Here is a 17,056-nt window from a genome sequence, read left to right as displayed (position 1 = left end):
CTACTTTAGCAGCCCTGCCTTCTCCATGATTGCTAGTAACAAATGAAGCTATTCTAGCTGCGGGTGTAAACTATCCGGAAAAGCTCATCATGAAGCTACCAACGGTACCTAATATGAAGATATCAAATGAGAGAAAACGCAATACTTCCTCCACCTATCTACTCTCTGGTTAGAAACCAAATAGATACAGCTGGGTAGCGCTGAAGTGAGGACAAAGTGGCAAGGGGACATAGATGCGAAACCATATCCCCAGGAGACTATTTTAAGTCCCTTCCTTTATTAAATGATTCTGCTTTTAGCCTTGCATTCTTACCACCAGCGATGGACACACGAGATGACTGGCAAGTACAACCTTCTCTCAATACACCTTCCATGAAGGATGAAACAGTAGATCCAGTGTAATTGTCAAGAGGTATTAGTGGCGTTGCAGCCAGATATCTGCTCAGTTGGACGCAAATTTGATGGATGGCCCTGTTGGTTCGTGGATGAAATTTCGCACAGTGCTGACTGCATTGTGATGGCTAACGAGGGAATTTGACCAAGGAGAGCATTGGACAACGTTTAAAAGGAGATAGAGCCATATAATTCCCTGATTATTTTTTTGACTATACGTTATTTGGTTTCGCGGACACTTGAGACTCCGCCTTTGTACTTCCTCTCGGCTATGCCAGTAGCCAACCAGCCCTTCTCTACGTTGGTAATACATATCCTGTCCTATTATTACGTCTTCTTTTGTCTGTAGGAACGACTAGGGTTGCCACAATAATAAAAAACAATAGATTGCTTTTAGAGAAAAAAATTTATGAATCATAAGGAGGAAATGAACGCGTTTGGTTTTATAATAATAGTTAAGAAATAAGTAAATTGAATGCACTTTTTGTCTTTTGAAGCATTTTTAAATACCACGCTAAAGTTTTCAATATTGTTTTTTTCATCTATGTGGTTAAGCTGTGACGGAGGCGTGAAGCTGCGCCAGAAATTGTACCGCTACTGGCGCGGTTGGTGCCCACCCACGCTGGAGGCGATATCGGCTTTGGCCAAGGGCAAATAACTCCCCACTCCAGTACTTTGCCTCCTTTTCCCAAGCGTTACATGTACTAATCCCACTGTAGTCACCTTTGTTGATGCCTCAGTTATTTTCAAGCCATAATAATGAAAGTAGCCAGGCTGTTACAAAGGACCTTTTTAAATTATTCGATTTTACTTCTAAATATGACTGGTTCACGAAAGTGTTCACCTCCCTTAGACTCCAAGGAAGCTTTACTTAATCACAGCTAATCAGGGTTTGATTTAGTGAACCTTACCTTTTGACCCCCTGAGTCTTTAATCCTTCTTTCACAGTGTTTTTTTTTGTCTGCCGTGACAAAAAGAAGATTACTTCAATGAAGCTACTAAGAATTTGGTTTAAGTGGGAATGGGTTTTAAGGATATGAATTTCTTTGAAGTGTATGCAAGTCTACACAAGGTCTGCGAGTACTGTCCCTGGCTGGAAGCTGGAAGGATATAAATTAGCATAAGGCTTTTAGGTTGAGCTGAAGCACATACAACCTTGTGGACAAAAGGTGGTCAATTCTTTCTCATAGAAGAAATAGCAATTAATCCACCTTTATGGTAGTCTGCGCACGAAGCTAACCCACGATACACTCTCCACGTGTAGCTAAAGGACCTTTGATAAGGCGTCTCCTTACCCTTCCCTCCATCCCACCTAAATAATGCCGGACAAACTTTTTTGCCCATCAAAGTAGTTAGCACACACACATACAATGATCACGTAATTGTGCCAGAGGGCTGTTGTGTGGTCAGACATGCACACGTGAGACCTGTTTGTCCCACGTCTTGGCAAGCCAGAAATGCTGTGAGGAGAGAGGGGCGAGGGGAGAGGAGGGAAAACGTGAGCTGTTGTTCTCCTCACATGCATGGACATGTGTTGGTGCGTGCGCGGGTGCATGAGTGCGTGCCCTCTTCTCGCTTGCTTGTTTGTCTGCGGTAGTTATTAAGTGGTGCGGTGGTGGTGAGGATGAGGGTGAGGCGGAGGAGAAGGAAAAGGCACAGAAGGCGAGGTAGGCAAAGGTTTATGCCAAGCACACCCTGATTGCCCATCCCAGAGAACTGGTCGCAACGAGACTAGATGCAGAGAAGGTGAGCTTGTGCGGTACGTTCTGTGCAAACTTGTGTATTTTTTTTGCATCTCTCCTACTACTTGTCATTCGTCTATCCTCTCTGTCTCTGTCTCGCTTCACTTCATATTGGCCAGCTTGTTGATAGTCATACCTCTCATTCGATGCACCATTAAAGTGTTGCCCTTAGGCAGCGGTAGACTAAGCTTTGCGGGTTCCTTTCTGCCAAAATCTGCCAGCCCACTTTTGGGCTTCAGGTAATGCCACCATTCCTTTCTTATCATTGAGATATTAAATATTCGTACTGGCTTGTTTGAGAAGTGTCTCGCTGCATGAATTGTGCAAAACAACCTATCTAAAGCCCAGTAAATGCCAACTACGGGCGTTAATTAAGAGCAGCACGCTATCTCGCCTACGCGACCGGTGACAGTAAAATTTTATTTACCCATTGTCTAGTGTGCTCTTTCTTATATTCGTTAACTCGAATTTTATGCCCTCCTTGTTCGTCCGACAACTGTTTCCACTTGTGTTAAATTACAACCTCGACGAAGTCTCATAAAATGTGGCTGACATAAGGATTCTGATGATTTTATGGTTGCCACAAATTGTAACAAGTAAATGTGGATGGAGTTAAAGTGGGTATTGTTGCCAGGGGCATGACTGCTTACCACTGTCATAGTGAACGATTTTCCCGTTGCCCTGTAGTGGACCGGAACCAGCCTGAATAGCGATACAAAAATTACAGAAAGTCATTCGCATACACTTCTCTTCTAACTCGAAGGTGTCTTGTATTCCTGCGTCAATTTATTTTAGTTCGGACGGAGGTAAGAGTACACGCTAGACGTAGGAAGGCTGAATTGCCCCGTTTTGTATGTTAGGGGAAATTTGTAGGCCTGTCCAATGGTATTTATTGCCAGAATGGCAGATGTTTATTAAGTTCTTCTCGCTCTCTCTCCATTGACGGGACGGAGGCAATTAAATGAGCGCATTGGTTGTTTTCCTTAAAGGAATGCGATAAAACTCCTAACGTTGTACAAATATACATTCACGCCTTAATAAATAAACTCGTATTATTTACATCCTTACTCTCTTCTTTTACGGTAAGCCTAACATCGAGCTGCGAGATTGCCAAGGGTCGCAAGCAGTCGTTCCTCACGACTGAAAAGCCTGCCCATATCTTCCTCCCCTTCTCAGTGTTACTTTCCTGGTTTTAGGATAAAATCTATTTCCTAAACATCAATTGGAAATCGTCTCACCTAATTGGCTTTAGAGGTAACTTCACTTAGCCACAATTCAAGTAAGTAGACTGAATTGGGATATTTGAACATAAAGCCTAATTGGATTTCAGTCATGAATTATTAAGTCATGTCATTTAGTCGAAATGAGAGGCTGTTCAATTAACTGCGTTCTATCCATACGCATCTCCTGAGAGCAGGAGAGTGAGGGCAACCTCGTCCTCCCTCTCTCTCCCTCTCGGCCTCCACCAGACGGCAATTTAAACCACTCACGTAGGTGTGCAGGGGGACTGCTTTTTAAGTCATAGTGAGCATGCTAATAACGCTATCATAAACACCTTTCAGGTTCAGACAGAACCAGACGATTCTGCCGTCTTCTATAAGGCTTGGTGATAACTACGTTGTGTCTTGCTTATTCCATTTAGACAGTTCTTTTGGTTATTAGCGACATTTTCTACATGTAAGGCTTTTGACGCAAAGACGTTTGGTATACATTTGTGTGCGACACCCGAATTTGATGTCTCGTGAGCCATACTTCTTGAATATAATTCTTTTATTTAAAGGAGTGTAAATGATTTTCTGACCTGAAGTCGTAAATGCTTACGAGACGTGCACTCCAGTTGGAATGGTTGTCAACTACCTTGTGGATTGCATAGTCTCATAAGTGCCATCGACTCAGCTGATCGGCGGACGACGATGCAGTTTGCTTCCCCCGTTTATTATCCCTAATTTACTTTACCACTTTAATATTCCTGCTTTAGATCTTCCTGATAGACCCGTTTGAACATCAGATCTTGAAGATTAACCACCAGCGATTCATTTCCATCTCTCAGCCTAATGCAGTTCCACATTACCAATGCAGCTGGCAGTTCTTTAGCAAGCGCGCTCTAAGAAGTGAATATGCTAGAAATTCTCTAAAAAGTGATAATGGATTGGTGTGAAAAAGAAGTGGAAATGCGTACTATACACTAAATAGTGCTTCTCGATCGCTCTCTTGGTTGGTCGTTCCACCGTTCTTTCCACCGTGCTGCGCCTCGCACCAACTTTCGACTACATGGAGAGTCACATTATCAAACGCTCACTCGCCACTTATCTTTGTAGGCTAGACAGTATGCTCTAGCGGTTGGTCGATTCGTCGTGATTCTTGGTATAATGGTGCTTCAACCTTCAGTCAATAGATAAAGAGTGGGGAATTAACAACTTGTTCAACCCACTCAGCAGCCAACCTCGCCTATTTCAAGTAATCCATTGAAGGAGTGCCTGAATTACGGTGGTGTACCTTCGACTTTCTTGACACAGGACGCCATGTCGAATCTTGAATGTGGGATGCATATTTCAAGTCGACTTGAAAATTTTCTGCGGACACAGTACCAAATCGGTTCAAAAGGCTACAAGACACTCGGACATTAGATTATTGTTATTTCATTGATTCCAGGAAATTGCTAATTTGTCTTAAAGCTAGATTATACGACCCAATGAATACACAAAACATGGGGAGGTGACGCCATTGGAGGAAATTTCGAGTCGTGAAGAGACCAATACACCTCCACATATACATTTTCGACTCAAATCAAAGTACTGTTTTTAAGTTTTGTAGCCAAATTTACCCACAATTTTATTATCTATAAATGAGGTTGCTCCCAAGACGGGAGTAGCAATTTGTGGAACGTCTGATAGCGGTTGAACTTTTGCTACTGTGGCATTTATCCAACCTACTAAGACTTGAAATAAAACATGGCCGAGATGATGAAATAATAATCTCCTCTGTGCCACCCTAGACAGCCCAAAGGTGACAGTTGAGTGACAAGGAAGAGCGTGAGTTGCTAGGTGTAAATCCCAAGCTCCTCGTCAAAGAGGCATTGGAAGTACAAATTCCATTACATGGGCGCACAAAGTCTATTCTACTATGGTAGACTTATTTCATTTTTATCCGCAACGGTCGAGGCGTTTTAAGCTTGTTTACGCAGTTGGCATTCGACTCCCCCGACATACTAGCACCTTGACCTTCCAACATCGCTTTCTATTGGTGTGGTAAAAACTACGCATATATTTTGTCGCTAACCAAACCTTGACCATATTTTAATATTTATTGGCGTTATATTATCATTTTCATTTTAAAAAGAGAAGGAATTTTGGTCCTGAATCGAAGTACCTGGCCTACCGTACACACTTTGTAAAGGCGGACTACTTGTATTCGGGGGTTATGCTACAATACATTCGGTGTTGCCCTCTTCCACCTCTGAAATGAGCAGAGGAGTTGGACAAAGATCAGCTTTGATGAGGTAGCGATAAATAAGGGGGTACAGAAGTATCACGGTTAATGATGTTGGGGGGATGGGTTTCCTCCTCATCCTCAGAAACCGACAGCATCGAATCCGTCAAGAGGTTTGTATTTGCTCACTGCCTCGCGCCCAAAAAGTATATTTAAACAATTATGTATTACAGTACACCTCATTCAAACCCTGATCTCATTTGGAATAAGCTATTTAGTCGCTTTTTGCAAAAGGATTCGGAGCATAGCTTGGTTCATCCTTCCTTGAAGTACGAAGTTTCACTTGTCTAATCCGCACAAGCGTCTATTTTGGACGTGCATTAAAAGCACATTTGTTGCATCTATGTAAAGTAGAACTTATCATTCAGTTATACCAGCCAGACTGGGCATATCTGGGCATTTTGTAATTCAAAGAGTTTTTCTTCTTTTGACGATTTTTCGACTGCCTTATAGTGTCCACTAAACAAGAGTTGTTCCTATTGATGGATTGATTTCAAGGCAGGGGTTTCATTATGGACTTCCTTGAAGACTAGAGAGGGCGATACTCAGACAGACTATGCATTGTCGATCCACAGAAGGGCTTGAGAGGTACTGGCACGGCCTGGAGGCCACGCCGCCAAGGAGCGGTACAATGGCGGAGCCCCAGCTGACCTCTTACCAAAACTGAGAGTCTAAAAATCAAAGTAATAGATACATATAAGTCCGCACCTTTATTTTTCGTGGATTTGCTGGAAAGTACCAAACTACGCATATTCGCCTCTAGGATAGAAAAATGTTTCGTATTTTTTATGCATTAGAAGTGAAATCTATACGGCTTTTTCAAAAGGCTTTTGAAGGTAAATTGGATTTGCGATCAAATTGACGTGCGGAGGGATCCGAGACACGACGCTACGTGAACTGCAACCACCAATAATGGCACGCCAATCAGTATGATGGGAAGCACCGGAATGATACCATTTAACAGATTTACTGAGTTGGTGACTAAAAATAGCGTTTAATCCTTTTAACACTAAATTACGCCTTGTAGGGTCAAAATTGGGTTTTTGCTGTCCCAAAGAAGTAATCCGATGCTTGATAAATGTGACAGTCGTGTAGGGGTAATTTTGACGACAATAAACCTTCAAGTTTAATCTTCGCAGATGGTCTCACATTGGGTATCATCTTCAGGCGAACGGATTAACTAATGTATTCCAATCAGAAATAATTAAATAGAATGACTATTCCAGCAGACCAAAATGAGATTTTGAAAAATTCCAAATGTGAGATTTCAGAGATCTCTGGATCCCTTCTGGGTAAAGTTCTGCTGCGGTTGCCCTAGAGTAACCATCTCCTGTAAGCGCCACTGCTTATAGAAGACTATTTTCCCGAAAAGGGCAATCATATTGGAGAACAATCCCTCGGGATAGTAGCTGGAATTGTCATTGTTAGCAGACAAATACTTGGTTATTCAAAAGACACCTTGACCAGAACAATGACCGAAAATGGGAACAGTGGAGTGAAGCTGAATCTTTCATCTCCAGCCACTGAGACAATGAACAATTGTAACAAATGTGGGGGGAGAAGGTGCCAAATAGCCCTGGAGGAAAAAGAAGGTAAAAAAAGAGTGAAAATGCATTCACTTGTCAGGAGCCGACATCTATTCAAGAGCATATACTGTTTGAAAATTCAGATTTTGTTTCAATCTTCCTCCAACTTGGAGTTACAAAAGTTGATATTTTGTAATATTTTGGCTCAAATATTATCCTTCTCTCATCAAATTAATACTGTTTTCCATAGTAGTGAGGACTCGCCCAGCTTCAACTAACACAGCTTCCTTCAGCAGACTTATCGCATGACAACGTCCCAGAAAAATTTCTTAATCTGTTTACAGTATTGACAACGAACTGTTCTCGTCATCTAGACCTACCTCACCAGATAGAACTTAGAGCCATTTAAATAAGGAGCTTTGCCAGTAATGTAAAGATGTCACATTCGAGTACCGCCCAGTAAAAAGCACAAAGGTGGAGCCTCAAGTACCCTCGAGACCAAAACGAAGAGGTAGACAAACAATCGAAGTATGACACAATCCCTCACCTGTTTGAGCGTCGTCCACAGCGCTCCCCTTGATCAACCTCTCGCATCGGCCATAACAATGTAGCCGGTGCCGTAGGAAAAGCCCCCACCAACCATCCCCGCCAGTCGTCAAGCTTGCATGCAAATGAGAAGGTAGCTGATGGCAGCGTCACCGATACCTCTTGGCGATTTCACTAGATCTAAAGTTTTGTCCTGTTTGGGACCTGTATTGGGGGAAGGGGATGTGTTAGCCACCTCATATGTCCATCGCTGGTCGTAAGGGCACTGCTCTAAAATTCGAGTCATTGGAAAAGTGACCAAATTTAAAATAGTTTTGTGAGGATAAGGGTTCGCGTCTACTCCTCCTTTCCGTTTCGTTCTTGCTTCAGTGCTGCCCAACTATATTTATTTATCTATGTAATTTCTTTCCAGGTAGCAGAGAGGTGGAGGAGGTATCACGCGTTTACTAAATTGACATCTTCACGCAGATCCCGTAGACGGCTCCGTAACGAACTTTTTCCGAAGGTTCACGACTAGGCCTAGCGCAGCTTCAATCATTAATGATATTCCTGCCAAAGGAAGACGCAGTTTTCAACCCTTCCGTTAAGGGTTATTACATATTCTCCCATTTGCGGCATATACCCCTCTTCTGACAAATTAAGATTTGGCATTCAGCAATAGAGATCAGGGTAAATGCCTCTTAAGGTCGGGTTTGTTTTCCGCCGAAGACGGGCGGAGACGTGATACTAGGACAGAAAATGCATTGCCGGTGTACAGAAGGACTGGGAGAGGAGCTACAGGCAGGGCCTAGAGGCCATTGCCTTCAGTAGAAGTACAAAGGAGTGTTTAATACCCGAGAAACCGAAGCTTAGATTTAACCAATTAAAGCCTTTCACCAGCACTCATTCACTGCTAGAATAAAATGGCAAGCTATTCAAGACCATCGTTTTCGTGGGTTTGTTCATTTCTATATTAAGTTAAACTTCCAGAAGACTTATTGGTCAGAAAAGCAATTGTTAGAATTTCAGCGTCTGAATCTCTTCTACAAACTGCATCAACAAACGGTGGGAATGTGAAATAAACATTGAATAGGAAGATAAATCAAAGGCAACTGTCGTCACAGCTTCAAATTGGGAAGCTGAATCGGCAGAGATAGTTTTAATCATCAAAATTATTTTAAGTATGAAGTTTTTCTTCGTTTGACTATGTCCATTTTTGATCATAGCAGTTCGTTGCGGCTCAAGTGTGGTAGGTCTTTAATAATTGCTTAAAAATACAGCGGCGGTCAGAAGAGACATGCACGATTATGACTAGTTAAGAGGGTTGCCACCCACAAAGAAATCGTACGACTGACCCCTTAATTAAAGGTATTCAGCAATTCCAATTTTCCCTATAATACCACTTTCTATCGACCAAATCATTGGTGTAAGCTATTTAGGGAGTAAAAAAACGAAAAGAAGTATTATAATATTGATGCTGAAGTGCTTTTAAGGAATAAATCGGAGTCCTTTCTTAGGTCATGAATGCTAGATCAATCTAAAGGCAGAAGCATGGCAAAATTTGTGTTCGCAATTTCACTGAATCCAGAGTTTCGTCCATTTTGGGAACTACACTGGAGGAAGGGGCGATGGAATGTGCTGGCCTTCACTCATGCCCCATGCTAGTAGCAGGAACAATGGCCCAAACGCCCAGTCATTTAACAAGAGACGGGATTTAAAATGGTTCTCTAGCAAAAAAAAGATTTTGCGCATCTCCCTCCTTTCCGCTTTGCCCTCACTTCAGTGCTACTCATCCAAACATTGATCGGAATTATATCCAGCTAGTAGAGGTAGAGGAAGTGTCGCGTGTTCACTACATTGACACCTGCACATAGGTACCATGGACAGCTCCGTGACGAACTTTCCCAGATAGATCACGGTCACTGCTAGTGCTAGTTCAAAGCACAGCAGTAGGTAGACGTCATTTCCAACCTTTCTGTTAGGGGTCGTCACCGACTCTTCCATTCGCTGCATATGCTGTCTACTACCTAGCGGTAGAAATCATGATACCTGCCCCATAGGATTGAGTCCATTTTGAGACAACCGCATCATGGCAAGGCTTCCCTGAGGACGAAAGAACACAGAATACTCTGGCGGAACATATATTGCCGACGTGCAGAAGTGCTGGGGAACCACTGGCACAACCCGGAGGCCATGCTGCCTAGCGGGGGCGCAGTCGCAGAGTCCTAGGTGACCCCCTACCATGACCGAGAGTTAAGCAAAGACTTAAAGTACTCTAACAACGATTAACAAGGCTTTCAGAATCAACACAACTCGGAGTTCCGCCTACGCGAGATTCAAATTTATCAAGTCAACCGTATATAGACGGAACTATAGCATGAAACCACTTTAAACCGCTCGCTTCACTTCTTCAAATCCTCTTTTCCTCACGTGGCTGCGTTTGCCGAGATCGCCATTTGTTCTTGTGATGGCGTGTTTTTGAAAGTTTTGTGGGTTGCTTGTCTCGGTTATTCCCGCCATGCCATGAAAATTAGCTCGTTTTCACGTCGGAGACTTCAAACATTGTAGGCGCCGATAAGCAAGTAATGGAAGAGAAAAATTGGCTTGCATGTAGTTCACTGCAGGTCAACGAAGAGGTAACGAGAGAAACTTATGGATAAGTATGTCTATTTCCTTGACATGACGTTGCCCAACATGTGAAAACGATTACAAAGTCAGATGATTTGAAAACAGAAGAAATCGACAGGTGATCAGATAAGCAATGAAAGACAGTTAAGATGATGAGAAGGATAAAAACTGTTTGGCCTCAGGAATTCGCTTTGCCAAAGAAAACCATTGGCTAAAAGCCATTACCAATGTTGGAATAGCAAAGGCCGCCGCCATGAAGTCATTGAAGTCAATTTCCCACACAGCGTTCGTCGTGTCCCCACTCTCTGTCAGGCCTGAATTGCGTTTGATGACAGCCAGCTGACACTGCTGGCCGAGTCTCGCCAGTGCATGAAGCAAATCGTGGTCGCCTTTTCGATTATTCAGCAGGAGAAAGTTGATTGTCTACAAGGTACGGCACTATTTCACCTTTCACCATGGTCAAATTATAAAAACGTGTCTTTTGTTTAACGTAAATAACACGCCACTATTTCTTCGGACTGAATTTTTCATGAATCTGTCCTGTGTACCTAAAAATATGGATGCGTTTTTATGGCACATTGGCAGGAGACCAGTCTCACATGGGGACATCTGAAAGAGTAATCGAGCTGATAGATAACCTGGCTGAGATGCTGCCACCCTAGATTTAATTCCCACTTCAAAACAAAGCACATAATACAACCGAAATTGTTGCGATGATTCAGATAGTAGGAATCAGACGCTGAAGATATCGCGAGTTTTCAAGATCAGTGATAATTGACACATATAGCTGAAATGATACTTCAGATTCCACTCGGACAGCTAGGTGGCTCCAGCATATTAGTCCGGTAGGCGCGCAGGGAGGAGGTAACCAAGTTTTGGAGCTAACACAGAGCCAGCGATTTTTTCCTTCCCTCAATCAGTAGCCTTATCGACGAAGGCGCGCAGACACGCTCATTCCTTTTTACATGGGTGCAGGGCTTTGCAAAAAACGAACACAAGGGAGGCGAGGCCATATCAATATCAAAGCGAGTAAAATTGAATTATCTCCAGTATGTATCAAAGGCCTTAAGGGGAGGGGAAGACTACATGTCCTAAGCGAAAAAAAAACCCAAGTGAAAGGGTGGATGGGCCGGTGGTTGAATGAGAAGCCAATCAGAGAAGGACTTCAACGTCATCGTCATCATAAGCTTTGAGGAGGCGGAGGCCGCCAGGACAAATAAGAGTTGAGCAGACGTCCATTAAACCTGACGTACTGATCACTGAAGTTGCGCCTTAACCCACTCGTTGATATGGCAGTTGAAAAGAGAGCATATCGCAAGCCATATTGTTAACAGGGCCATGTAAAGACAAAAAAGGGAGAGAGGTGAATCAGGCGCCCCATGACTGGTGGCTTAATGCGTGAATTCACTATCCCCCATGACTAAGACGTGTGGGCAAAGTCCATGGTGGTGCTACTTGGATTTCCTCTGTCAAAGCACAATCGTGTATCACTAGCTGACAATGTAAACCAAAGTTAAACTACGCCGTTAGATGGTTAGAAGGCTGGCAGTGTTCATAATTTGCAGAATCTACGGATTGCCGGAGAGATCAATCCTACAGACAATGTTTAATGAGACAGAATGAGCAACCCGATGAATGGTAGTGGCGCAGTGTGGTTCAAAAAACAACATTATGAGTAATGGCAACAACAACACCACCAGAATGGAGCAGAGGGAGTAAGCAAATTGCGCAGTTACTAGCACCGTTTCATCTCTACCTCCCTCCCTCCTACTCCTGCTTTTGCTGCTGGCACTACATGTCCTTGTGCGCCTCGTGGCTGCTTATCAGAGCAGGGCAATCTCTCAGCCAGTCATTAAGGCGGTCGAAAAACCTCAAATTTACATTGTCTATTTGTTGGACCTCGCCTCCCTTCCTCTTGTTTGTACTGCGGTCGGTGTTCTTCCTTCCAGTGGATGACCTTGGTATTCCACCTCAAACCGTGCCAGCAAAATCGCAATTAAGCGGCTTGAGGAGGGAGGTCACATTGAATTAAATTGCTAAGGGATAGGGTTAAAAATAAGTTTTATGATCAGTACAGGAACATAAATGTCACGGTGTAGCGAATATAAAAAAGTCCCAAGAAAAGTAGGATTGTAAAGTGAAATTCCACCTTTATCAACAAGGGAATGCTGATCATTCAGATGTCATGACTGAGTTGAAATGATGACTCAGCTCACTACTCCAAGTGACAAAAATTAATTTCTGGCATGATTTCGTCGGTTGTCACATTACCAAGAGGTGAACGTAAGGAATTGCCAATCTATGCTTAGGAATAATACGAATGAGAATTCAAGCGTGGTACATGAGAATCGGAGAAAAATCCCTTCCTTTTGGCTGGCCGAGTAATGCAGGTATTAATGGGAAGGTAGGGATGAAGCTATGGTAGCCCATTTGTCATGCTTGTACTGAAGGAGGCGATAGGCAAATAAATTAAGACCTACCACACAAATCAACAAATTTGAAATAAATTAAATCCAAGTGTTAGGAATAGTGACGAATGATCATGCTTAACTCGGATCGCATTCCATGGGCACTCTAAGTAGAGCCAACCTTGGACACCAATCACCAAATAAAACAAGTCACAAGTATCAAAATGAGCAGGAGTATTCAATTCAACTTAGTAATGAAACATTTTGAATCAAAATTGAGTAAGGAAACACTATTTCTACGGTTTTGTTGACAGTGAAAGCAAGTTTCTAGAAGAAGAACAATAAAAAACTGCTCTCTGGGAGTGCTAATATTAAAAGATCGACAGAATGCAGATATTGGCTGTGTAATTCAGATGAAGTGCTACTGACCTTCAAAAGATCAATGAAAGAGGACTTCGGAAGCGGAGGGGGATTCTCCAAAGCCATAGGTCCCGTATAGACGGTGTTTAATGGAAGCATACTTTCTGAACGCTCACGGTCGATACCAAGAACACTGCCGTTTCTTTCCAAGACGCCCGAGGATTCGGCAGAAATCACCGCATCCTCCTGCAGAGACGCCTTGCTAAAGTCAGTGTCAGTGATCTCTTCGGTTAGTTCTTCGGTGCATTCCACACCGACGCTGGGGTAGTAAGGTGGGGAGAGGTCATAGGAGGTGGTGAGAAGAGATTGTGCAGAGCGTCGCTCCCAAAATCCACTGCGGTCCTCTGGTCGCAGGTACTCCGGTGAGTGGATCGTAAAGAGGAGACGCAGTTTTCCACGGCAGTCGGAGGAAGAGATGAGAAGCAATAACCAGGCGTAGTCCTACACAGACATTGTGAAGAAGAGAACACATGCAACAGGGCATTCAAATTGTACATTCAACTACACAGCTTTTCAGGCGGTGGCATAAAGGAGGAAATTCGGGGCGAAGGGATTTACAGAATCCTAAGAAATTAGGCTCAATTTACAAGAAGGGTTAACGAGTGGAAAAATGTGTGAAATCCGAGAATAGGAATTCAAAATTAGGCAAATGCATAGACTCCTGTGGGAAAGGCAGCAGGTGTGGAGAACATTTCTACGAGCACTCTGATAATGATGGCTTTACAGTTCCCCCAGATGGCACCGCTCCCACTTGAGAAGGAAGGGGGAAGAAGGGTTTGCTAAGTTTTGCCGCCATCGTGTTGTCTTATTTATTACGACCAGACGGCTGTTGCCTCATTCGCACATTAGTGGCAAGGAGAAGTAGGTAGATGAGTTAATTCAACCAAATCCCCTTTCATAGCTAACAAAGAAGCACCAGTATTCCCAGCAAAAGCAAGTTTACGGAATGAAGAAGGAGTAGGTTTTTCGATTTACTTAAATACAATGCTGAAAAGCGCAGCGTACCTTTGAGATGCCCCCCTCTGCAAACAACCGCAAAAACTGTTACTCCACCGGCCAATGTTACTTCACAGTAAGAAGAGATTAACATCGACCCCTCTCCTCTCCCCATTCAAGCCTTTCGTTTTGCTTAGTTATTAAAAAAGTGCCCAAATTAAAAGCGATTTAATTGGAGGTGCGTGCATGTGTGCGTATGCTTTCACCGCCTTTTTCACGACAAACGGGTAATAGGACCTTTAATTAGTGAGAATTAGGGAAAGAGGATGAGCTGGAGAACAATCGTGAGCAGGTAAGTTTCAGCAATGTAACATCTATCTTCGTGGACTGTAGATTAAATGTGCACGCCTAAAGCAAATCCATGAGATGTTAGTGAGGCGAAGTTTAATATCTTTCTAGAAATATAAAGTCACAAATGAAAGCCTGGCTCGTGGTAGAATAGGAGCGATTTCAACACCGAACCCGGGAGCCCAGAAGAACATACATCCATTTACGTAATCCAAATCCTACTAGTAAAAAGGAAAGGAGGAAGAGAAAGAGAGAGGTGAGGCCAACTTACACGTAGATTAACCAGGTTATCCTTGTCCGCATCGAGGAGTCGGAAGAGCGGCAGTGCAAGGTGCCCCCAAGACGTTTGAGCACAAAAGAGACTGCGAAATTGATCGGCGTCGATGCGATGCATGTCGTAGCAGAGTCGATTGAGGGAGCTCACCTTGCCGTACTGCGCCGCTGGTTGCACGTGTTGCGGCCGGTAATAACGCGACGTGATATAATGATCCTACAGGAAGGATTATGAAAAGGTACCGGGAAGGGTGACAGTTGTCGTGCATTCTCAACAGTACTGCTACAAAAAAGACGTTTTAAATGTCATTTTTTAAGTGGTTAATAAACTTTGAAAATAAATCGCAACTCAGTATGCCATACGTAGATCTGGTAAATGAGAATTGTAAATATTTCGACGCCAATGAGACTTCTCAAGGAGTTTTAGGGAGTTAGCAACTTTTATTTAATGCAATAACTCATCCAAATAGATGAATACCTTCCTTGAGAGGTTGAAACAGCTCAGCAGTCAAAGACGCAAAAGTTTCAATTTAACAAGCATAAAAAGGGTGCTGTCGTAGTACAGCTAGGGGAAGTATTGAGTGGCAAGTTTGTCCTATCACTACAGACCAGGGCGCACATTTCATGCACCGATCCAGTCCAGACGCCGTTAACCAAGATGGCAGATAACAGGAGTGAAATGCGTGCATAGAACGACGCGTGGTGATGAAGTATCTTGTGAACGAAAGGTCAAAACCTGCAGATGTTGGCGTCTACGGTCGACTTCAAGCGCAGCTTGTGCGGTGATGGAGTGCGCAGCAAGAGTAAGACATCTTAATGATGTCTAGAATTCAAAAACGGTCATAGGTCTTAAAGTCACTGACGATCCCAGCCGTAGTGGGTTCTAGTCCAGAGCTTCGGCAGTCATGATCGTGAACACCAACTCAGTACTTCAAACAACACGTAGCCTGGTTTGAAACTGATTAAATGACGAATCCTTCTGTGGAGTAAAACGAACAATTACAATTCCCAAAAGTTTACACTCGCTGTTCTCAAATGTAGCTGAGACTGTCAAAGAATGACATCAGTCCACACCCAACAAAATTTGCCCCTTTTCGTCTTTCTAAAACTCAGAGTTCACTATATCAGTTGAAAGATAGAACATACCCACAGATGCAAAGTAAGGGAATTTAGAGAGTGCTGCAGTGAGTAAGCAAAAAAGTTAGTAAGACTTTCGACATAATACGCAACGATGACTTGTTCCAACCCGTAGGGAAGCGAGAGTGTGTGCAGTTGTTTATGTGCACACATCTTCAAGCATTGGAAAATATGCACCGGTCTATCAGTGTAGCGCCAACTAGCTGTTGTGCTCTCTACCATTCTACCCTCACACCCAACTCATCCTCACATCATCAAATGTCGCTTGAATGCGGTGGATGTGACTTCAGCCTGTCTGCTCTGCAAACTGAATTTAATCCGATTCAAAAAGGGGAAATAAAAATTTCGCCTCCACTTTGACGCATCGTCTCTGGAAGAAAATCACATTACGATGGTGGAACGCCTCGGCCAGATATGCTCCAAAAACTTCATCCAGAGGTTGAGTCATCCAAGAATACAGATGCATCGCATTCTGAAGGACTCTCTACCTTTGTCAATAGTGAAAGCTATAATCACAGGGCACCATAAAATTAAAGTAAATGAAAACTCAGGATTGGAGATTAAGGACACCTTTCAGTCGTGATTCACTTAACATTTGGTTTACAGCCATTTCAATGGATCGTCGTGGAGCTTAATAAATACGTGGGTCCAACCCACATCATGCACTAGCAGTCGACAAACTCCGCAGACTGTCAATTTCCTGCCCCTCACGTCTTCCACCACATAAAATGCTCCGTGCGTTTCATACTCCTTGCTAACTGACTCGACAACGGAGACGATTTTGGCGTCCCAACGTTCCTCAAGTGAGACAACACATTTCTGATCACATTGACCCCAAACGATCCACTGCTCACACCACACTCCTAAGGTGCGTTTGCCTCTTCCTCGGAAAACCACGCATATCCTTCCTACACCTCACTCTTTCCCCCACCATCTGCATGTGTGTGTGTGCACGGTGGACTGCAAATGCAACCGTTCATTATGAGCTGCTCACTTGCTGAAGGCCAGATCATTACGGCTGGGACCTATCTACGCAATGCCACACCGTACAACTCGAAGGTGTGCAGGAGGGACTCCTTTTTAGAAACAGCCAGAACCTGTCAACATGTCGAAAAAAGACCTTCTCAAACAAAACAACACAGCGCAAATTCTCATACCTCATGATGTGGCAAAACTGATCTGTGAAAGACTTGGCTTTAACACAAGAGAAAGGAGGAAGGGTGGCACCACC

General features: G+C 43.4%; 2 protein-coding genes across 2 annotated transcripts in view; both read right to left on the bottom strand. All coding sequences in view use genetic code 11, as the record gives it.

The window, feature by feature from the left end:
• Positions 1-689: 689 nt before the first annotated feature.
• Positions 690-6,375, bottom strand: EGR_05867 (hypothetical protein; the record flags this gene model as incomplete). The annotated part of the gene is made up of 5 exons (XM_024495116.1): positions 690-783; positions 827-907; positions 3,888-3,936; positions 4,960-5,064; positions 6,276-6,375. The coding sequence occupies 5 exons, from the start codon at positions 6,373-6,375 to the stop codon at positions 690-692; spliced, it is 429 nt and encodes a 142-aa protein (XP_024350462.1).
• A 4,072-nt stretch (positions 6,376-10,447) lies between these two features.
• EGR_05866 (TBC1 domain-containing protein) overlaps positions 10,448-17,056 on the bottom strand; it is a gene marked incomplete at both ends in the record, with an annotated part of 25,298 nt that continues 18,689 nt past the window's right edge. Inside the window, 3 exons of the mRNA XM_024495115.1 lie at positions 10,448-10,726; positions 13,141-13,572; positions 14,687-14,905. Of these exons, the coding sequence (XP_024350461.1) occupies positions 10,448-10,726; positions 13,141-13,572; positions 14,687-14,905 (930 nt within the window). The remainder of the gene's footprint in view (positions 10,727-13,140; positions 13,573-14,686; positions 14,906-17,056) is intronic.

The sequence above is a fragment of the Echinococcus granulosus genome (genome assembly GCF_000524195.1).
Source record: "Echinococcus granulosus chromosome Unknown EG_S00047, whole genome shotgun sequence".
NCBI lineage: Eukaryota > Metazoa > Platyhelminthes > Cestoda > Cyclophyllidea > Taeniidae > Echinococcus > Echinococcus granulosus.
Note: the sequence above shows the minus strand (reverse complement) of the source record. Positions and strands in the feature narration are given on the sequence as shown.